This window comes from Macaca fascicularis, chromosome 13 (assembly GCF_037993035.2).
Source record: "Macaca fascicularis isolate 582-1 chromosome 13, T2T-MFA8v1.1".
Taxonomy (NCBI): Eukaryota; Metazoa; Chordata; class Mammalia; order Primates; family Cercopithecidae; genus Macaca; species Macaca fascicularis.
The window spans coordinates 35,504,961-35,526,455 of record NC_088387.1 but is presented as its reverse complement, the minus strand read 5'-3'; the positions used below and the strand labels follow the sequence as shown (position 1 = coordinate 35,526,455).

The window sequence follows — 21,495 nt, the reverse complement described above, 5'->3', positions numbered from 1 at the left end:
TTCATGAGGTGTAGTCATCATGCTTTACTTTCTTTGATTATCCTGGAAGGGACTCTACTCTGGTTCCCAACTGGAAGTGGGTGACCTTGAACACAGATGTCCCCAGCAGTGGCTCAGGTCTCTTAGTGGAATTAAGATAGGGGAAGGTGAGTTTCAGCTGCCAAACAAGACTTAACTTATAATCCTTATCCTGGTAAAATAATGGGACATACAGGCCAAGACGTTTGTTCAAGGATGCTCATCTCAGCAATAATGTGAAAATCTGGACACAGCCTAAATGTTTAATTACAGGAACTGGTTAAACTATGATATATCCATAAGAATGGAATAATCTGTAGTTACCAGACATGAGGATGTAGATTTGTATTAGCTGATCCCAAAGGACATTTATAAATACATTTGGACGTTTGGTGGGTGGCTAAGGGAAGTAGAGTATGTAGCGTAGGATTCCACTTTTTCCAAATGTATTTGTACTAGAAAAGTCTAGAAAAACAAACATCAAATTACTATTAGTGGTTATCTCTGACAAACGCATGCTGGGTGATTTTAAATTATTTTCATGTATTTTTTTTTAACCTTTCCATAATTAAATATATGATAAAATGTATAATGCAGGACCCAGCGTGAGCCAACTCCAGCTGCAGCAGGCGCAGGTCCACAGGCCCTATGCTGAGACTCCCACTCTGTCTGCACACGAGTAAGTCTGTGAAGCAGAGGAGCTTTACTTCCACATGAACCAGACAACACCTATGCACACTGCGGTGCATGTCTGACACGCAGCATCTCGCATCCCCCTAACGGGAACAGTGTGGAAGGGCTGGACCCTGCTCTGTGTACATGGAGACGCAGTGTCCTCCATAAGCCTCGCCAGAGGCTAAGCCTTTGGATAGATCTGATCTCAAGCCCACACTAAAAGGGGCCCAGTGACTGCTCTAGGGGAGCCCCAGGGCAGTAAGCCCAGCACTTACCCAAGGTGAAGCCTCTTTATCGAAGCCACTTTCCTAAAGCAGCGTGCTCTCATTTCTAGGGCGCAAACAAGGTAGTTCTCCTTCCTGTCTTAGCATCACCCCAACAGGTTTGCCCAGCATAGTGTTTCCAAGAGCGCTGATGACCCCACTGCATTGGGAAGGCGTGGGCAGTTCTTTTGCTCCATCACCCAGGCTAGAGTGCTATGGCGCAATCTCGGCTCAGTGCAACCTCTACCTCCTGGGATCAAGCAATTCTCCCGCCTCAGCCTCCTGAGTAGCTGGGATTACAGGTGCACACCATCACACCTGGCTAATTTTTGTATTTTTAGTAGAGATGGCATTTCTCCATGTTGGCCAGCCTAGTCTCGAATTCCTGGGCTCAAGTGATCTGCCCGCCTCGGCCTCCCAAAGTGCTGGGATTACAGGTGTGAGCCACACGCGCCGGGCCGGCAGTGGGCAATTCTGACAACAGGGAAGCCCCTCTGTGGAGTGCGATGGGCCCCGATAATTCTGAAAGGGCACTTGTGTGGCAGGGAATGGGGTTGTATGAGTATGAGAAATCAGTCTGAGGACAGAAACTTGTAAAGGGAGGGGTTAGGAAAGGAACAGAATGGAAAGGGGCACGAGGGTGCCATTCTGCACTGTGAAGGGGAATAAGCACTGGCTATGGAGGAGAGGGGTGGCCAAGTGAGGGTGCCTTTGTTGCAGGAGCCTGGTTGCTTCCCCGCTCCTTCCCCTGAGAGGACACGGAAAAGAATTTCTAGCTGCATAATGTAGCACCCATGAAGCATATGGTCTATAAAGGAAAATAAAATTGGCAGTTTCGGTGGTGAATGGACTGTCCGTTAAGACCCTGTGATAAAGCACTGTGCACTGGGGACCTCGAAAGGCTTCTCCACTGGGAACACGCAGAGGCCTTGGAAATCTTCAGTGTGGACGGCTCTCTCTGCCCTGGGCCCGGGAGATGGCCAGGCGGCTGCACTGACCCTAAAAGGGGCCAGGTCACTGTCCCAGGGCAGTGAGCCTGGCACTTACCCAAGGTGAAGCCTCTGTAGAGCTGCAGGTAGGCGGTGAAGAGGCGGGCCAGGCAGGTTAGAACCTTGCCGCTGGTCTCGCCTCCATAGATCTCATAGCAGCAGTGGACCAGGCCATAGGCGGAGCTCCCGTAGTGCGCCTTGTCCAGCACTCCGCAGAGCAGCTCCCCTTCCCTGATGACCACCTGTGGAGGGAAAGGGCACCAATGCCGGGTGGTGGGGGATGCCTCCTGTGGGAGCCACCCACCCTGTACTCTGTGTATGACCCTCACTGTGCAAATCCCTCTACCGTGACCTGCCTAGAATCCTTCATGGAAAAAAGTAGGGCATTTGTGAAACTAGTATTTTCTCTCTATATATATTATTATTATTTTTTATTATAACAGAGGCAAGCATATACAGACCAGCAGGTTTTTTTTTTCTTCCCTTCAGGGACTATACCACATACACACACACACACACACACACACACACACGCACACTCTCTCTCTCCAAGTTTTATATCCCCTACTCCCCACACCCACCCATGCTAACTTGAGGTCAAGTATCCTTGACAAAGACCTGTGACCAGACATGGGAGCTTCTAGCCACAAGGTCTTCCTGAAGTGGTGAGCTTCAACCTTATAACTGTGCCTCCGGCCTAGGTACTTTCTCCCTTGAGCCCTGGGAGTAACAACAAAATCTTCCTAACATCCTCTAAGGCCTGAATGTGTACTTTCTCAAAGCTGGGTTAAAGCATTGGAAGCTGATGAACAGAAAAGCATTTCTAGATGCGTAATGTAGCACCCATGAAGCATACGGTCTATAAAGGAAAAGAAACCTGGCAGTTTCAGGGGTGAATGGACTGTCCATTAAGACCCTGTGATAAAGCACCGTGCACTGGGGACCTGGAAAGACCTCTCCACCGGGAACACGCAGAGGCCTTGGAAATCTTCAGTGTGGACAGCTCTCTCTGCCCTGGGCCTGCCCTCTTGTGGCCTGGTTCCTAAGGCTCAGAGTTGGGGTATGGAACCTTACACCAGTTTGATTATCTCAAGCCACTGAGCAGTCTTGCGGGAAAACAGGACTCTGTGTTGCCAAGCTTTGCATAATCAATTTCAGCCTTTTTGCAGGAGAAGCCTTCCTAAACTGCTTGTGAGTTTTATACTGAGGGTCAAATGCTGGAGATCAACCCTGAACCTTTCCAAAACAAAAGCTGACACCAACTCAGGCACAACGCCTTCTCTTCTGAGGCACAGCACCTGCTTCTGTGAATGTGCCTCCATTTCTGTCTCCGTTTTAAACCAATCTGTCTAACCCTGGGACTAGAAGTCTCCACTCCACACAGCTGGACAGCCATACCTGGGACTCACACATCGAGTCAGGGTTAAAGCCAGGAACAGATCGAGGAGTTTCCTTCACCCAGGCTTTCCCGGTGATTTTCGCCTTTCCAGATAAGTTCAGCGGGATGTGATCCTCTGGGATTATATTTATGAGCAGTGTTGACAAAACCTGCAAAGAAAAAGAGGACAAACTGATGGCAGAAAGAAAAGTTGAGAACTTTCCTTTTAGGACCTCCTGCCCTTGGATTGCCATTTCTGATGATCTCAGGTACGGCAAGAAAAACAGACAGGTCCACCTCCATAGGACAAGGTGATCTCAGTTTTTATTTAAACCAATGAGGAGTGAAAACAAAAATACACGAGAAAGAACTTCACTGGGATTTTTACTCCCTAACATAGTTCTTAAAGTGAATAATACCCTAGACTTGAATTAAATTACTAAATAGACCAAAGGAAGGAGAGGAAAAAGTAAATTGTTTTCATTTTATGCCACATACTCAGATATTTCTTTACTATGACTGGAATTAATTATAGCTACTGAAAGGCCAAGGAATCTTTCCCCGGCCCCAGCTGGATCCCTCAGAGGGGTCGTCCACCCAACAAGCAGTTGCTAACAGGAAGCCAAGAGAAGCACTTTCTCAAGCAGCTGCTCTGCAGAGAGCTCAAAGGGAGGCAGCTTTATCTGCAGATAATCAGAGTTGGTTCCAGAGGGGCTGAATGCAGGTGCACACATTCCCAGAGATGGAGCAGGGCAGGGGCAAACGGGCAGGTGTGACAGGTTCTAGGGCTGGGAGACTAACTGCCATCAACAGCGCTTAGTGTGCCTGCAGCAGGCCCCACAAAGCAGTATCTTTAGATGTGTGCAACGAGGGCGTGGTGGCTCATGCCTGTAATCCCAGCACTTTGGGAGGCCGAGGTGGGTGGATTCCTTGAGGTCAGGAATCGAGACCATCGTGGCCAACATGGTGAAACCCCACCTCTACTAAAAATACAAAATTCAGCCGGGCATGGTGGCATACACCTACACTTCCAGCTACTCAGGAGGCTGAGGCATGATAATCACTTGAATCCAGAAGGCAGAGATTGTAGTTAGCCAAGATCACGTCACTGCACTCCAGCCTGGGTGAGAGAGTGGGACTCTTGTCTCAAAAAAAAAAAAAAAAAAAAAAAAAAAAAAGTGCAACGGGACAGGGCAGTTATGAGAGCAGCTGCCTTTTCACCCACGTGCACCAGGAGCAGGCGACAATGGACAACAGCATTATTAAAGAGAGCAGAAAATATTCCCTGTTTTCTCAGCAGAAGATGACCAGAAAGGTCATGACTCACACTCTCCATGCCTCAGCTCCACAGAAGGCCAGCACTGTGCGGTGAGTAGGGTGAGGGAGTAAAGGCAGGAGGGTGACACTTCCCTGGGGTGCCTACTTCAAGCTGCACCTCAACCAAGGTGCCACATGCATAGTGGGGACCCCCCCAGGCTAGGCATAGTCAAGACTGGAACTTAGTGTGAAACACACCCATCCAAGGGCAGGGAAATATGACCTGCCACTTCATCTATGAAATCAAGGGGGCAGAAGAGCATTTGATAAACTCCAACACCCTTTCAGGATAAAAATACTCAACAGACTAGGAACAGAAGGAGACGTCACCAACCTAATAAAGGGAGGCACCTATGAAAAACCTACTACTAACATGCTCAATGATGGAAGACTAGATGCCTTCTGCCTAAAGTCAGGACCAAGACAAGGATGTCCACGCTTGCCATTTCTATTCAACAATGTACTAAGAGGTTCTAGCCAGGGCAATTAGGCAAGAAAAGAAATAAAAGACATCCAGATTAGAGAGAAAGAAGTACAACTACATTTACAGATGACATGATATTATATAGAGAAAACCCTTAAGTGCCAACAAAACAAATTATTAGAGCTTATAAATGACTTCTTCAAAGCTGAAGGATACAAGATCAACATATAAAAATTAATTCTCTTTCTATATATTAGCAATGAACAATCTGAAAATGGAATTAAGAAAAAGTTCCAGCCAGGTGTGGTGGCTCACTCCTGTAATCTCAGCACTTTGGGAGGCCAAGGCAGGCGGATCACCTAAGGTCAGGAGTTCGAGACCAACCTGGCCAACATGGTGAAATCCCATCTCTACTAAAAATACAAAAATTAGCTGGGCATGGTGGCGGATGCCTGTAATCCCAGCTACTCAGGAGGCTAAGACAGGAGAATTGCTTGAACTGGGGAGGCGGAGGTTGCAGTGAGCCGAGATCGCGCCACTGTACTCCAGCCTGGGCAATATAGAGGGAAGCTCCGTTTCCAAAAAAAAAAGGGTTCCATTTACATTAACATTAAAAAAAAATACTCAAGAATAAATTTAGGCAAAGAAGTGTAAAACTTGTACATCAAAACATCTAACATACTTGAAAGAAAGAAGATCTAAACACAGGCATATCTCATTTCGTTCTCCTTTGCAGATAACATGGTTTTTTACAAATGGAAGGTTTACGGCAACCCTGTGTGGCGTAGTCCAACACCATTTTTCCAACAGAAAGTGCTCACTTTGTGTCTCTGTGTCACATTTTGGTAATTCTCACCATATTTCAAACTTTTTCATTATTACTGTATCTGTTATGATGATCTCTGATCAGTGAGTTCTGATGTTCCTGTTGTTGTTTTGGGACACCCCAGGCTGGCAGATTTAATTGTGGTTCATGGTTCTCCTGAACAGTCCCAGGGATGGTATGATATGATCTTATTCTCATTTCTTTTATTTTTTTTGAAACAAAGTCTCATTCTGTTGCCCAGGCTGGAGGGCAGAGGCCCAATCTCAGCTCAATGCAACCTCTGCCTCCCAGGTTCAAGCGATTTTCGTGCCTCAACCTTCTGAGTAGCTGGGATTACAAATGTTCGCCACCACCCCTGGCTAATTTTTATATTTTTAGTAGAGACAGGGTTTTGCCACACTGGGCAGGCTGGTGTCAAACTTCTAGCCTCATGTGATCCACCCACCTTGGCCTCCCAAAGTGCTGGGATTACAGGCATAAACCACCATGCCCAGCCTCATTCTTATTTATTTTCTATGAGAGTATGTGTGTATACGGAGAGTGGAGAGTGCGGCTGGGGAGGGACGGAGTTTTTCCTTTTATGTTTATCTTTATCAATAAACTTGTTTACTTTTATAGTTTAAAAGAACTTGAAGGACAGAGATCTAATAACTGAATTCATAAAGCTTGTTGAATATAAGGACAATATAAAAAATTAATTGTATTTCTAGATACCAACCATAAAAAATTAGAAAATTCAATAAACAATATCATCTACTGTAGCAATACCCAGGAGTGAATCTAATGAAAAGATGTGTAAGGTTTTTACATAATTGAAGGGCATGCTATGTTCACAATTTAGATGACTCAGTAGTGTAAATATGTTGATTCTCCCTAAAGTGACCTACAGAGGCAATGCAATCCCAATGAAAAATCCTAGCAGGTATTTGTGTGCACAGTGTGAATGCTTACAAGCTGACTTTAAAATTTATATGGAAATACAAACACCCCAAAATATTCAACACAGTCTTTTTTTCTTTATAAAGGTATATTGAGATGTAATTAAAGCCTATCAAGATAGTCTTGAACATAGCTGGAGACTTTTACTATCAGAAGTCAAGATTTAGTATAAACTCACAGTAATTACCACAGTGTGCTGTTGGTGCAATGGAAACAAACAGGGTCCAGAAACAGACCCACTCATATGTTACTACTTGGCTTGTGACACAGGAGTACTAGCAGTAGATAAGTGGACTTTTCCAACAAATGATGTCGCAATCACTGGATAGGAAATCCACATGGGAAAATGTGACTCTTGACCCCTACCTCACTTCATGCACATCCACAAAAATCATCCCTAGGCAGACAGCAGACCTAAGTGTGAAAGGTAAAACAATACAGCTACAAATGATAACAGAGGGGAATACCTACAAGACGTCAGTGCAGGCAAAGAGCTCCTATTAGGACTAGTCACAAAAAACCGAGATTAGCGAGCTATAAATTAGAAACTTCTGATCATTAGAAAACAGCATTAGGCGAAAAGGCTAGCCACCAAGTAGAAGGTATTTGCAATATATATATCTGGTAATGGACTTACACTGAATTATATTTTTAAAAACCTCTCATCTGTCAATAAGAAAATGACATAGAAAATAGGCAAAAGATTTGAACAGGCACATCACAAAAGATGATATCCAAATAGCCAATAAGCATATGAACAGGTGCTCGACCTCTCTTGTCATTAAGGAAATGACAATTAAAACAGTAAGATACCACTACATACTCACCTGAACGGCTAAAATTAAACAAGCCAGAAAGAAAACAGCAACAACAGCTGGGTGAGGTGGCTCATGCTTGTAATCCCAGCACTTTGGGAGGTTGAGGAGGGTAGATCACCTGAGGTCAGGAGTTCGAGACCAGCCTGGCTAACATGGAAAAACCCTGTCTCTATTAAAAATACAAAAATTTGCTAGGGGTGGTGGAGCACGCCTGTAATTCCAGTTACTCAGAAGGCTGAGGCAAGAGAATGACTTGAACCTGGAAGGCAGACGTTGCAGTGAGCCGAGATGGCACAACTGCACTCCATCCTAGTAGAAGTGTGTATTATTACAAGCATTTTGGAAAACTTTAGGAAACTATCTATTAAAGTTGAACACATATCTTTTTTTTTTTTTTTGAGACGGAGTCTCGCTCTGTCGCCCAAACTGGAGTGCAGTAGCCGGATCTCAGCTCACTGCAAGCTCCGCCTTTCAGGTTCACGCCATTCTCCTGCCTCAGCCTCCCGAGTAGCTGGGACTACAGGCGCCCGCCACCTCGCCTGGCTAGTTTTTTGTATTTTTTAGTAGAGGCGGGGTTTCACCGGGTTAGCCAGGATGGTCTCGATCTCCTGACCTTGTGATCCGCCCGTCTCAGCCTCCCAAAGTGCTGGGATTACAGGCTTGAGCCACCACGCCCGGCCGAACACATATCTTATGACCTAGTAATTCCATGCCTCAATAGTTACCCATTGAAATGTATATATGTGCTCAACAAAAGATACACACGACAATGTTCACAGTAGCCCCATTTGTAACAGCCAAATGAAGGTAAGTGAGACAACTCAAATGTGTATCAATAGAAAAATGGATAAATATATGATGGCATAGTCACATAATAGAATATTATAAAGCAATAAAAAATAAACTGCTACTATGTACAATAATATGGGTAACACACAAAGATTTCATTTCAATAAACTTCAAGGAAAGACAAAACTTGTTTATAGTGTTGGAAGCCAAGTTAGTAATTACCTTTGACGAGGGGTACAAACTGGGGAGGGGCCATGGAGGGGTCTTCTGGGGGTGCTGGTGATTTGCTACTTTCTGATCTGGGTGAGAGTTTGCAAAGATGTATTCACTTTACGAATGTGCACTGAGCTATAAACTCCAGATTTGCAATGACAGGCAAATATCTTTCTTTGCATGCTCTTTGAACAAACAATGAGAGACCTTCGGTTTGTAAATAGAAAATCAATCAAGAGGCTGTATGAAATGTCCTGGAGAAATACTCTAAGACTTCATTTCCCAGGGCAGTAGAAATAAACTTCCTAAGCTAAGTTCCTTATCTTCTGATTCTAAGCATGGTTTTTCTCTGTAGCACCAGGCTGAACCATGAACAAATTCTTGTGTAGTGTAGTCACTCTTGCCCTTTTCACCTATTTGCAAAATAAAAAAGCCTGTACCAACCTTTAGAGATACACTGAAAAACTTCACCCATGACAGAAGCAAAACTTGGGCCTATTTCCTGATTTTATTTGGCACAAAGGATTTTAAAAGGATCCAAGGTGTGGTCTCTAGGCACAATGAAATTAAACTGGAAATCAACAACCAAGATATTTGGAAAAGCCCTCAATATTTGTACTTCTAAATAACTAAACAACACACTTCAAAATAACTCATGGATCAAAAAAAAAAAAAATCAGAAGGGAAATTAGAAAGTATTCTGAAGTAGATGAAATGAAAACATGACATATTAATTTGTGGGACGCTACTTAAGCAGAACTTAAGGGGGAAATTTATACATAAAATGTCTAGATTGAAAAGAAGAAAAGGGGGTCTCAAATTGACTTCAGCTTCAAACTTAAAGAACTAGGAAAAAAAGAGCAAATTAAACTGAAGTAAACAGAAGAAAGGGAGTGATAAAGATCAAATCAACGAAATAGAAAACAGAAAAATAAAGTCAATAAAACCAAAAACTTTTTTTTTTCTTTTTTTTTTGAGAATAAAACTGATAAACCTCTAGGCAAACTGATCAGGAAAAAAGAGAAGACACAAATTATCAATGTCAGGAATGAGAGAAGTGACACCACGATAGGCATTACAGATAGAAAAGGTCAACAAAAGAACATTATGAACAACTTCGTGCCTATAAATTCAGTAACTTAGATGAAATGGACAAATTCCCTGAAAAACACAAACTATTAAAGCTCATTCAAGAAACAGATAACCAAAAACAGCTCTATGTCTACTAAAGAAATAGAAATTTTGATTGAAAATCTTCCCACAGGTTGGGTGCGGTGGCTCATGCCTGGAGTCCCAGCATTTTGGTAGGCCAAGATTGGTGTATCACCTGAGGTTGGGAGTTCGAGACCAGCCTGACCAACATGGAGAAACCCTGGCTCTACTAAAAATACAAAATTAGCCGGGCATGATGGCGCATGCCTGTAATCCCAGCTACTTGGGAGGCTGAGACAGGAGAATTGCTTGAATCTGGGAGGCGGAGGTTGCGGCGAGCCAGGATCGCACCATTGCACTCCAGCCTGGGCAACAAGAGCAAAATTCCGTCAAAAAAAAAAGAAAGAAAGAAAGAAAGAAAAGAAAGAAAGAAAAGAAAGAAAAGAAAGAAAGAAAAAGAAAACCTAGGCCAGGTGCAGTGGCTCACACCTGTAATCCTAGCACTCTGGAAGGCCGAGGCAGGTGGATCATGAGGTCAGGAGCTTGAGACCATCCAGGCTAACACGGTGAAACCCCATCTCTACTAAAATACAAAAAATTAGCCAGGTATGGTGGCAGGCACCTGTAGTCCCAGCTACTTGGGAGGCTGAGGCAGGAGAATGGCAAGAACCTGGGAAGCGGAGCTTGTAGTGAGCCGAGATCACATCACTGCATTCCAGCCTGGGTGACAAAGCGAGACTCCGTCTCAAAAAAAAAAAGAAAGAAAGAAAACCTTCCCACAAAGAAACTCTAGGCCCAGATGCCTTCACTGGTAAATTCTACAACACATTTAAGGAATAAATAATATAATACAGTACTATACTAACTCTTACAGAAAACCAGAGGAAATACCTCCTAACACCTCATTCTCTGAGGCCAGCATTACCCTGATACCAAAACCAAACAAACGTATTATAAGAAAATAAAACTACAGACCAATATCTATCACAAACACAGAAGTAAAAAAATTCTAAACAAAATATTAGTAAATTGAATTCAATAATATATAAAAAGGATAATACCTCATGACCAAGGAAGGTTTATCCAGGAATGCAAGGTTGGCTTAAAAAGGAAAATCAAGTTGCAAGTCCACAAACTAAGAACCGGAGAGCAGGAAGAGACCTTAGAGATCATCAACTTGAAGCTGAAAGTCATTGATTTGGGACCCTTTTTCTTCTTTTCAACCTAGGCATTTTATGTATAAATTTCCCCCTTAAGTTCTGCTTAAGTGGCATCCCACAAATTATATGTTGTGTTTTCATTTCATCTACTTCAGAATGATTTCTAATTTTCCTTTAGATTCTTTTGACCCATGAGGTATTTAAGAAGTACATTATTTAGAAGTACAAATATTGAGGGCTTTTCCAAACATCTTGTTTGCTGATTTCCAATGTAATTCCATTATGCCCAGAGGCCACACCTTGAATCCTTTTAAAATCCTTTGTACCAAATAAAATTAGGAAATAGGTCCAGGTTTTGATTCTGTCATGGGTGAGATTTTTTAGTGTGTCTCTAAAGGTTGGTACAGGCTATTTTTTTTTGCAAATAGGTGAAAAGGGCAAGAGTGACTACACTACACAAGAATTTGTTTGTGGTTCAGTCTGGTTTCAAAGAGAAAAACCATGTTTAGAATCAGAACTTAGCTTAGAAAGTTAATTTCTACTGTCCCAGGAAATGATGAGGAACTGAGACCCACAGGGCTAAGATCACATAGCCAACTAGAAGTTGATCCTTAAGGCTGATCTTGGAGACTCAGGCAACAGTAGAAGAGCATATTTTACTGTTTTTCATCATTTGGTCACCACATATCATGTAATTTTGTTACTTTGAGAAGAAGTATGGTATGATGTTTCGGGGGTTGAAAAGTCCCGGGTTTGATCTGCCTCCTGTAGTCTTGGGCATGTAATTTATCATCTCCTAAAGGGAGATAATAATGGTCTCTGCATTGCAGATTAGTTGTGAGGATTAAATCAGATAATGTGTCTAAAGCACTCAGCAAACACATGGAACTTCCCAACAAATATGACTATTACTCCACCAGCACCATTGCCTGTTACCACCATATTTGTATTATGAGGATGCCAAATTTAAGTTAGAAGCAAAGGACAGAAACTATGCAGTCTACTTTTTTTTTTTTTTTTCGGAGACGGAGTCTCACTCTGTTGCCCAGGCAGGAGTGCAGTGGCGTGATCTCGGCTCACTGCAACCTTCACCTCCTAGGTTCAAGCGATTCTCTTGCCTTGGCCTCCAGAGTAGCTGGGATTATAGGTGTGCACTTCCACGCCCAGCTAATTTTGTATTTTTAGTAGAGATGGGGTTTCACCATGTTAGCCAGGCTGGTCTCGAACTCCCGACCTCAGGTGATCCGCCCGCCTCGGCCTCCTAAAATGTTGGGATTACAGGTGTGAGCCACGGTGCCTGGCTACTATGCAGTCTACTCTTGCTAGACACTCCCTTGAAGCCACTCAGACTCAGGAACCCCAAACAAAGGGGAAAGAAAGTCAGACTATTGCTGGCTTAGCCATTTCTCTGTCTCTGGTCTCGGCTCTTCTGAGAATAAAACCTTTTACATGAGTGGCCTATTTCCTTTTGTTACATACACTGGTTGTTCTCTCCCAATTACCTGTTTTCCTGTCCACAGCGGAAAGGGCTTCAGGATGGAAGGAGGAAAGAGCTTCACGCGCCCCACTTTGTCTGTGAGTCCTCGGTACACCAGCTCCATATACTGCTCCCGGGTGAAAAAGCAACCCCGAGTAGTCATGCTTGCACCTGAAACCATGTGATCCTGGATCAGTCCCGCCAATGGTTGGCCATCCTATAAGCCAAAACAGACAACACAAGAAGAATGAAAACAAATCTTAAGTCAAACTCTAATCCCTAATCACCTGCCTGGAAGCCACTTTCTAGCAAGAGCCCTTCTTATATCCCTGTCTTGTCTGGCCCACGTCCTCACTATGTTCTTGCTTGGGGGCAAACTGCTTCACAAAGCACAAGACCAGGGTTTAGCACTGGCTTCTACATTTGCCATTTGCCCACTATCCTGTATCAAAACTGTTTCAAACTCATCCAGTTCCCCAAGCCTTCTCTGTTTAATCCCATCTGGTTCTAGTTACTCCAGCATATTTTTGGCATTTATGCCTAAATTTGGTCTGGCTGCTGTCAGCTGTGTTCTTGTTTTTATACTTTGGTTTTATGCTTTAGTATTTTTCACACATTTCTGGCCTGGCTCTTCTGTAAATCAGTCATGCACTCAACAAATATTTGTCAGGAGCCTCCTGAATGCCTAGGCACTGGGTAGGCTTTTCCCTACTCCAGTGGACCAAACAGACATGGTCCTTTATGATGAAGAAGAATTAGACAGTAAACAAATACAGTATCACAAAGTGTTTTAAATGCTAAAGAGGAAAATAACAGGGTGGGTCATAATATAGATTTGAGGTGAGGAGGATGGTCAGAAATAGCCTCTCTGAAGGGCGGTTTTACAGCCGAGGCCTGATGGGTGAGTTGGCCAGTGTTGGGAGGAAGGGGTTCCGGCAGATTCCTCAAGAGAGCTGTGAGTGGGCCTGACTGACGTACATGATTGCAGAAGGGAGAAGAGCCATTATTAGTTATCTCTTCACAACACAGCACAGGGTTCATGGTGGGCCCTTAATAAAGGCTGTTATCTACCAGATGCCAAAAACAAGGGCTTTTATGAAAAGCCTGAGATTTGGTGAGTGCATTAATTTCATCTGACACTTTCAAAGCCATTCTGATCCCCAGTCTCCTGAACCTTATCTGTTGGGTCTGTGTTCATGGCAACGTAACTCACACTAAAGTAAGAATAGCTATGCTTACTGACGTTCTTTAAAATGTAGCTTTTGTAAACTTTTCAATGTTTATAGGAATTTGAGAAAAACCTGTGCCTTGGATATAAAGATTGTTAATCATTTGATTATTTGGTAAATACTAGCCAACAGTATGGTCATGTTTTATAATTAAGGCAAAGGGAACTCACAAATGCAGCCTGGGAGAAGCACTAGAAATTTAACCACGTGTACTAACTCAAAGGCTAAAAAAGGATCCTGGTCAAATGGTCTAAACACTACAGTGATAGGCTCTATGTAAATTCAAGGATAACAATTGCAGATGGGCTGGAAAGGTGGCACAGACCTAAGGCAAGATCAGATGGAGCACACAGCCTCTCTTATGAAGGCTTTGACTTAATAACGTACATAAAAAATTACACTCTACCTCTTGTTGCCGAGATGGTCTTATTTTGCTTGGGGGAAAAAGCCAAACCAGTATTACGCATTTGACTCATCTCACAGTCTTTGGCGGGCAGATACTGATTTTTCCTTTTGTTTTCTTCCTTAAAGAACATAATTACAGGTTCTGTGATCTATTCAGTGCCTTTTCCTCTCTCTGCCCAGATTTTTCCGTGACTAGACAATTACTTTGATGGCTAAATCGCTTTCAATGCAACCATCACAAATTATATGGCAGAATGCTGATTAAAGCAAATTACGAAAGGTCTACTTATAATTCTAAATTTCCTAAATCCTGCTGAGAATCAGAAAGAACATCTCTGAATCAAAATCCCAGAAAATTGTCAGCTTTACTATTCTCTTTAATAGCACAGCAAAATGACATTACAATTAATGTCTCTGGTCAGGATGCTTTGGGAATAGGGTATTCTGTAATTTGAATTTTCTAGCTGACTAGGTAGAAGTCAGGAAACATATCTCAAGCCTTGCTTAAAAACTTTCACAAAGCATGGGCCCTCAATAAATAAACAGAAGGAAAAAAAAATTAGTCCAAAAAGTAACACATAAATGAAAAGTTTAACTGTTTTCATGGAAAAGAAATACAGTTCCATTCAACTCCTACTTTAAATAAAAAGATGCCACAAAACTCTACTAAGTACATAAAACTAATGACAAAATGTACTTTAATTTGGTATTATGGTTAGTTAAGGGAAAGAACCTGGTAATACAGAAGAAATAGAATTATAAATAAAGAAATATGGAAACTAAGGGAAATAAAGACACACTAAGAAAAATGACCCCAAAATACTGGTTTTCCTAGTTTAACCAAATCAGCTCTTGTCCTTTTAGGACTCAGCCAATAAAGACATGTTGTATTTTTATAACCATTAGCAAATATAAGGATTCCACTTCTTGGCATTTACACCAAGGACTAAATAAAATTTATCAAGAATCAAAAGCTCTTTACCTCTGACAAAAGAAAGTGAATGAAAGTACACTGAATCTTCAAGCCATCTCCCACAAGCTTTTTTCAATAAATTAATGTATTGACCTTAAGCTTATTCACCTGTGTTCTCCTGCCTCCCTTAAGTGTACGCCCAACCTAAAACTCATAGGCATATGAGCATGTGATGAGGCCCACTTGGATTTACATAAGTCAGTCCACTGCAGGACACAATGTAAGCATGAAGTCTCCTACGGCTTTTGTACCTTATTCAATCAAAATCAAGCACAGCACATTCAAGGTCATTGGCTTGAGGACTTTACAGCACCTCAACTCCCCACGCAGCAAATGCCTCAGGTCACTCTGCCAGCAAAAAACCATCTGCTGCTCCCTGGTAGCATCCCCTCTGGTGAAATATGACTCGGCTGTTATAGAGTCAGAGACCTACACAGTCCTGGGAGCCACTTCCTGTCACCTGCCTTCCCTTAATCCCAGCCTCGCCTGTTGAGTGGGGCTAAGAACACGCTAAGAATATGCACAGGCAAGCACATGGATGGGGGGGCGGGGAGGGGGGGATATCGTCCAAAGCTGCTGGGTTCGAGTCTTGGCCTCATTGCTGGCTGACATTTACTCACTTGGTGTTTCCTTGTCTGAAAATCACACGAACCTCATAAGGAATGGAATGTCTGCAAACTGCTTACAGCAGTATCTAAGGCCCGTGGCCCACTTAATGGCAGCTTTTACTGCCACCACCACGAAAGCCACATTATTATTTAAATGAAAACATAAAAAGCTACTTTTCAAATTAGCAAATGTATTTTTTTTTTTAATTTCCAAGTAATCTGGGTAGGCCCTTCACCACTTCTTCCTACATCTAGTCCCTTCGTTAATCCACAGCCAACAAAGGTGGGCAGAGAAGGGAAAGGCCAACTTAAACAACCGGGATCCTTGTGAAGCCACAGTGGTGCATCTGGTGGGAAAAGGGTCTGGGATGCTGGGCTCCTGGCCACCTGCCTGATTCCCTAGTGGCAGACAGCTGATGGGAACAGAGAAGCTCCAAGGAGCAGAGGATGCCGATCGACGCTAGGCATCTCTGAGCAGCCCCTGGCACTCCCTGTGCACAGAGCTCTCCATCCCTGCGGCAGCACAAACCCCAGGAAGATCTGGGAGCGCCTTGTCCTTCCTCCTGCTTCTCAGCTGAGTGTCCCTGGACAAGTTACACAAATGCTTCAAGTGTAAAATGTGGACATGAATAGCACCTACCTCCAAGGACTGTGGGGAGGGTGAAATGAGGAGCCTCTAAAGTGCTCTCTGCACAGTGCATGGCACTGAAAAAGTACTTGGGAAATGGGAGCCTTGGTTTGACATTAAATGATTATTCTTCATACTCCACCACAATCCAAATGAATGATGTATAACTGTGAATCACTGTGGTGCAAACAGCTTATAATTTAGGAGGCCTCGGACCTTTGGGTGGGTGGTGAGGGTGAAGTAGGCACTGGAACACACTGTGTCTTCTTCCCTGCAGCCTGCCTCTTTCCCCGCTCTGTCCCTCCCATGAGCACATGCTAACTCACGCCCCTGCCACTCCTGGTCACGAGTCAGCTGCTCAGGAGATGGGGGAGGAAGTTCTATCCTTCCCACATGTCCCTCTGGATAGCTGTGACCACATGGGGTTGCCCTTGAGGACTGAACTTGGAGAAAGAAGGAAGGGATTCAAAGAGGAGAGAAGATGCCTTCACGGGCTGATGGGGGATTTCTTCTGGGCCCTTGGGGTTAGGCTGCTTCTTAAAACTCATGTTTGTCAGAACAAAGGATCAAAGTCATCTGTGGACCATGAGAACCATTACAGTGTTGGGATGCTAACGCTGGCCAGGGGCTACTAAGTTGCAGAATCCAAACTTAAGTGTTGAATACAAGATCTATTATACAGTTACTAAGGTAGGCTTTCTGGGATGGCTATTACAATTTCTGTCCTGATTTACATTTTACAACGTAGCAAGACAGAAACATTTCCCAGCCTCTAAGCAACTAGATGGGCTAAAAGCCCCGCCTGGGAGAAACCAGGACCCTCCATTCCAGGTGCCCCTGTGTCCCAGAACTGCCCAGTGACCCCAGGGGCTGGCAGGGCCCAAGTTAAAAGTGCTAAGTCATGCTGACGATGACCACGGAATGGCCTCAAGGCCAGACCTACCTTGGGAACAAGGTACTGCTGATCGGTGCAGGCCAGGACGTAGGCCTCTGCCCGGCCCAGCTCACTCTGGGGGAAATGGGCATTCATCTCATCTCCATCAAAGTCGGCATTATAGGCCTTGCAGTTGGCATAGTGGAGTCGCAGCACTTTCTCTTCAGGCAGGATGCGGGCGTGGTGGGCCTGGATGGAGGGTCTGTGCAGGGTGGGCTGTCGGTTCAGTAGCAGAATGTCCCCATTCTTCACATGCCGGCACACCTGGGAACAGAGTGGACAGGTGGGTGATCAGTGCAAACATCAGTATCACCACTGCTCTTTCCAAGTGCTCACCTCAACTTGGCCAAGGTGTGGCTTCTGTCTCATGTTGTAGTCAGCTAAATGCAAGTGGAATTTTTAATGTGGAGCAAAACCCTAGAAATCTCTGAGAAATACCTCCTAGGCCCTTCTGGTCCTGGCCCTTTACAACCCTGATCCTGGTTCTAGGCTCAGAAGTATAAGGAACAAATAAGACCACAGGTCTTTGTCTTCTTCAGAGAGGTATAGCCCTCCCAGGTTCCTGGATTCCTCTGAAAACTAATCTGAAGAAAGAAATGGATACAACTCCTGAAGACATAACCATAACAAAATGAAGACATAACCATAAAACCACTGGGTTTGAAAGGCATTGGCAGACTCTCAAATCCCCCCATGATCACGTGAGTACATTATTCTAAACAGAAATTCTACATTTCACAAAAAATTTGCCCAGCTTCATACAGCAGAGCCAGAACAGGGTTCTTAGTTCAATGCCCTCAGAAAACACTTTATTGCACTTCAAAAATTAAGAACTGTACATGGTCATCATCTTTTGGGAATGGAGTTTGAAAATAGCTATTAGAACACTTAAAACACATTTCCCGTTGGCTCTTCAGGGAAAAAAAAAAGCACCCACACAGGTTAGATGAGTATGCAGCAGCATTTACAGTGGCAAAAGCTAGAAATAACCTGACTGCCCCATAGAAGGGACAATAGTGTGTCCACACTATGGAATATTATGCAGTGATGAACAAGGATAAGGTAAATACATACAAGGTCTGAAGTGATGGCAATAATGTATTACAGCAAAGAAAAAAAAAAAAAACCCAGGTGGCATGTGACGTGATGAAAAAAAAGCAATTTAAAAACCAACCCAGCTTGTGTGTGTGTGTGTGTGTGTGTGTGTGTGTGTGTGTCTATATGGGAAAGGGGTGCTTGGATCCTCACTAGGCTGTTACTATTTTTCTGAGACAGGGTCTCTCTCTGTTGCCAGGCTGGAGTATAGCGGTATAATCATGGCTCACTGCAGCTTCAACCTCCTAGCCTCAAATGATGTTCCTGGCTTGGCCTCCCAAAGTGCTGGAATTATAGGCAGGAGCCACCACACGGAGCTACTTTCCTACATCTTAGCATTGTTCTTTCTATAATGAATATGTGATGCTTCTGTAAATTTTAAAAAAGATCTTCACTTATTTTTAAAGAAAGAAAGAAATATTGAACAAGTGTTATGCTTATTGCGGGAGGGAAAACAGAAAATACAGACAATTTTAAAGATAAGAATTTAAAAATCACAAGTAATTGTACCCCTCTAAGATAGCCACTGCTCATACTTTTTCCCCCTTATAAATACCTGGCTGGTCATGTCCTTCTGACAGACATCTCTCTCACAAAGCTGACTTTCCCGTAGCGCCTATTAAGACCCTTACTACCCTTATCTTTAATTATATTAACTACGGGGCCTCCTAAACACTGAACATAAAGTGACACCTTAAAAGACAAATGCATGAAGGTAACTGCCACCCCATGCATTTTGAAGGGCTCCTGTTAGTAGTACAAAGGAATTATGGAGACTTGGTGAAATTTCTGCCACCCCAAATCTCCTCTAAATCACAACTAAATCTCCTCTAAAGATAGCAGGTAGGAGAAAACAACAAATTATTGGAAGTCTAGTTTCTTCTTATGTTGCCTACATTCATGAAACTGTATGAGAAAGTTCACTAAAGAGAGAGGCTAGAAGTAATTAAGAGATGCTCCCCAAAACTCTCTCCCCAGTTCCTGTTCAGTGAGGTTAAAAGTTCTCTCTCTCTAGCTCAGGGAAGCAGGGAGCAAAATCCTCATGTGCTACAAAGCAGTCCTAAAAGTACCTAGCATGGAGTCCATCATTTTGCTTCCCAAGGAATTCAAACCTTCCCCTCCCCATTGCCAAGTCCCATGTTTCCAAGGAGACCTAAACTCTGAGGGTTCCCATGAGCATCTGCCCAGGGCACTGGCTGCCGTCTGACTGCGTCATACAAGCTGAGGTCTTCTTTCTTTAGCCTCTCAAGGGAGGAACTGCCTAGATCTGTGGCCCAAGCCCAAAGAGCCAGGCTGGGCCTAGGATTTGAGTCTTGCAAATTCGAGACATCCTCCAGCGTAAGCAAACTTACCACAGCTGGGAAGGTACACAGGCCAGTCTGGAAGGCACTGGCCAATCCAAACAGAAGCCCTGGAGCACAGGGTATTCCCCTTGCCAACCCAAACCCGAGGCCCTTCCTTTCTCTTGTCTCTAAATAAATACTGCAGTGAAAATGAACGTGCCCCAGTGCCCCAGGGTCAGAGATTTAAGAGGCAGGCTCGGAGCCAAAGGCCGGCTTCTAGCAGGCTGCTGAACAGGGCAATGAGCCTTGGATCTTTGGGCCATTTCCTCTTTTATTTACAAGGCCCAGGGGATGGGGCAGAGCTTTCATACCTCACAGGGGAAATGGGTCCTTTTGGCCTTTCCCCTCCTCACCTAGCCTGTGGTTCCTCCTCACCCAGACCTCAGTGTTTCCTTCCCAATCAGCCTCACACAGCCCTTCAGCCTTGCCCTGGCCCATATGCAACACATTAACCAAAGTCTTCAAAAATTACAGGCCAGGAGCAGTGGCTCATGTCTGTAATCCCAGAGCTTCGGGAGGCTGAGGAGGGCAGATCTCTTGAGCCCAGGAGTTGGAAACCAGCCTGGGCAACATGGTGAAACCCCACATCTACAGAAAATACACACATTAGCCACACCTGTGGTCCCAGCTACTCGGGAGGCTGAGTCAGGAGGATCACCTAAGCCCCGGAGGTGGCGGCTGCAGCAGCTGTGATTGCGCCACTGCACTTCAGCCTGGGAGACAGAATGAGACCTTGTCTCAAGAAAAAAAAAAAAAAAAAAAATCACAGTTTTGGGGGTAGCAGACTACAGTCCTTAGGCTGACCACCTGGTTCTGTAAATAAAGTTTTATTGGAACACAGCCATGCCTATTTGTGTACTATCCGTGGCTGCTTTGGCATTAAGCGGCAGAGTTGAGCAGCTACAGCAGAGCCTGCATGGCCCAGGACCACAGAAATATTTACTATCTGACCCCAGAGGAACGAGGGCTTGCTAAGGCCTGAGGGAGCAGCAAGAGTTCGCTGCCTTCAGTCCCCTCTTTAGCTCTGAGGCTGGCCCCAGCACCTGGCTCACAGCTGCCTCCTGATGACCCCAAACTCTCCCTGCCCACTTGCCCTGCACATTCCCCTCAAACTTGTTTCTTCTTGGGCATTATATGCTTAAAGTCACTGTCTGTCACTGCTGTTCCCTGTGGTGTCTTCCACACCCCTCCGCAACAGCAATACATTTATATGCTCATTTCCTAGTGGTTCCCCCACCATGCTGTCAACTCCAGGGTGGCGAGGATCCGTCCACAGGGACTGCAAAGTGCTAGCATGCAGGGGGCATCAGTACTGCCTCATCCCTCACCGCTTCTCCTAGTCTCTCTCTCATCCTTTCCTATTGTGAGTCTGTTTCACATGTTTGACCTGAGTTAAATGTAAGTGAAGTGAAATACACCTTGCTTCTTTTTGCATTGCTCACAGAGTGCCTAGCCAAACACCAGGCACTTAGGAAAGGCAGACTGATTCTACGAACCTGAATACAAACCTTACTTTGTGCACTAGAGAAGAACAAAAGAGGTGACTTATCTGTGTTTGCATGTGCCCCAGTGCCAAAGGAGAAAACAGGCGGTGTATTACTGCTGTCCCTCAGGACGGCGGTGAGAACCAGAGGAAGCAAGAAGGCCTGTGGTGAGCAGTGATGAGCACCGCCGCAAGGCCAGGAGCATTTCCTTTTCCTCTCGGTTCCTCCAAAGTTTCTTCAAGGCTGATGCAACTTTGCAGAGCTGAACTCAGTGTTAAAGAAGAGCAGGTCAGCCATGGGGTATGGGTGGGCAGAGGGCAAGGAGAGGCCTGCCTTCTGTGCAGGTGGGTGAGGAAAA

The 21,495-nt window shown here is 44.3% G+C and overlaps 1 protein-coding gene across 3 annotated transcripts in view; it reads right to left on the bottom strand.

Annotated features, from left to right (window-relative positions):
• The window catches only part of POLR1A (RNA polymerase I subunit A), an 82,844-nt gene that overhangs the window by 30,198 nt on the left and 31,151 nt on the right, over positions 1–21,495 (bottom strand). For 2 of the 3 annotated variants that reach the window (XM_005575390.5, XM_015433461.4), the window contains 4 exons: positions 17,225–17,479; positions 12,464–12,655; positions 3,344–3,493; positions 2,004–2,187 (listed from right to left, as the gene is read on the bottom strand). In XM_005575390.5, coding sequence (XP_005575447.3) covers positions 2,004–2,187; positions 3,344–3,493; positions 12,464–12,655; positions 17,225–17,479 — 781 coding nt within the window. Of the gene's footprint in view, positions 1–968; positions 979–2,003; positions 2,188–3,343; positions 3,494–12,463; positions 12,656–17,224; positions 17,480–21,495 lie in introns of those variants that run through there. The other variant, XM_074011316.1, reaches the window with a different exon arrangement.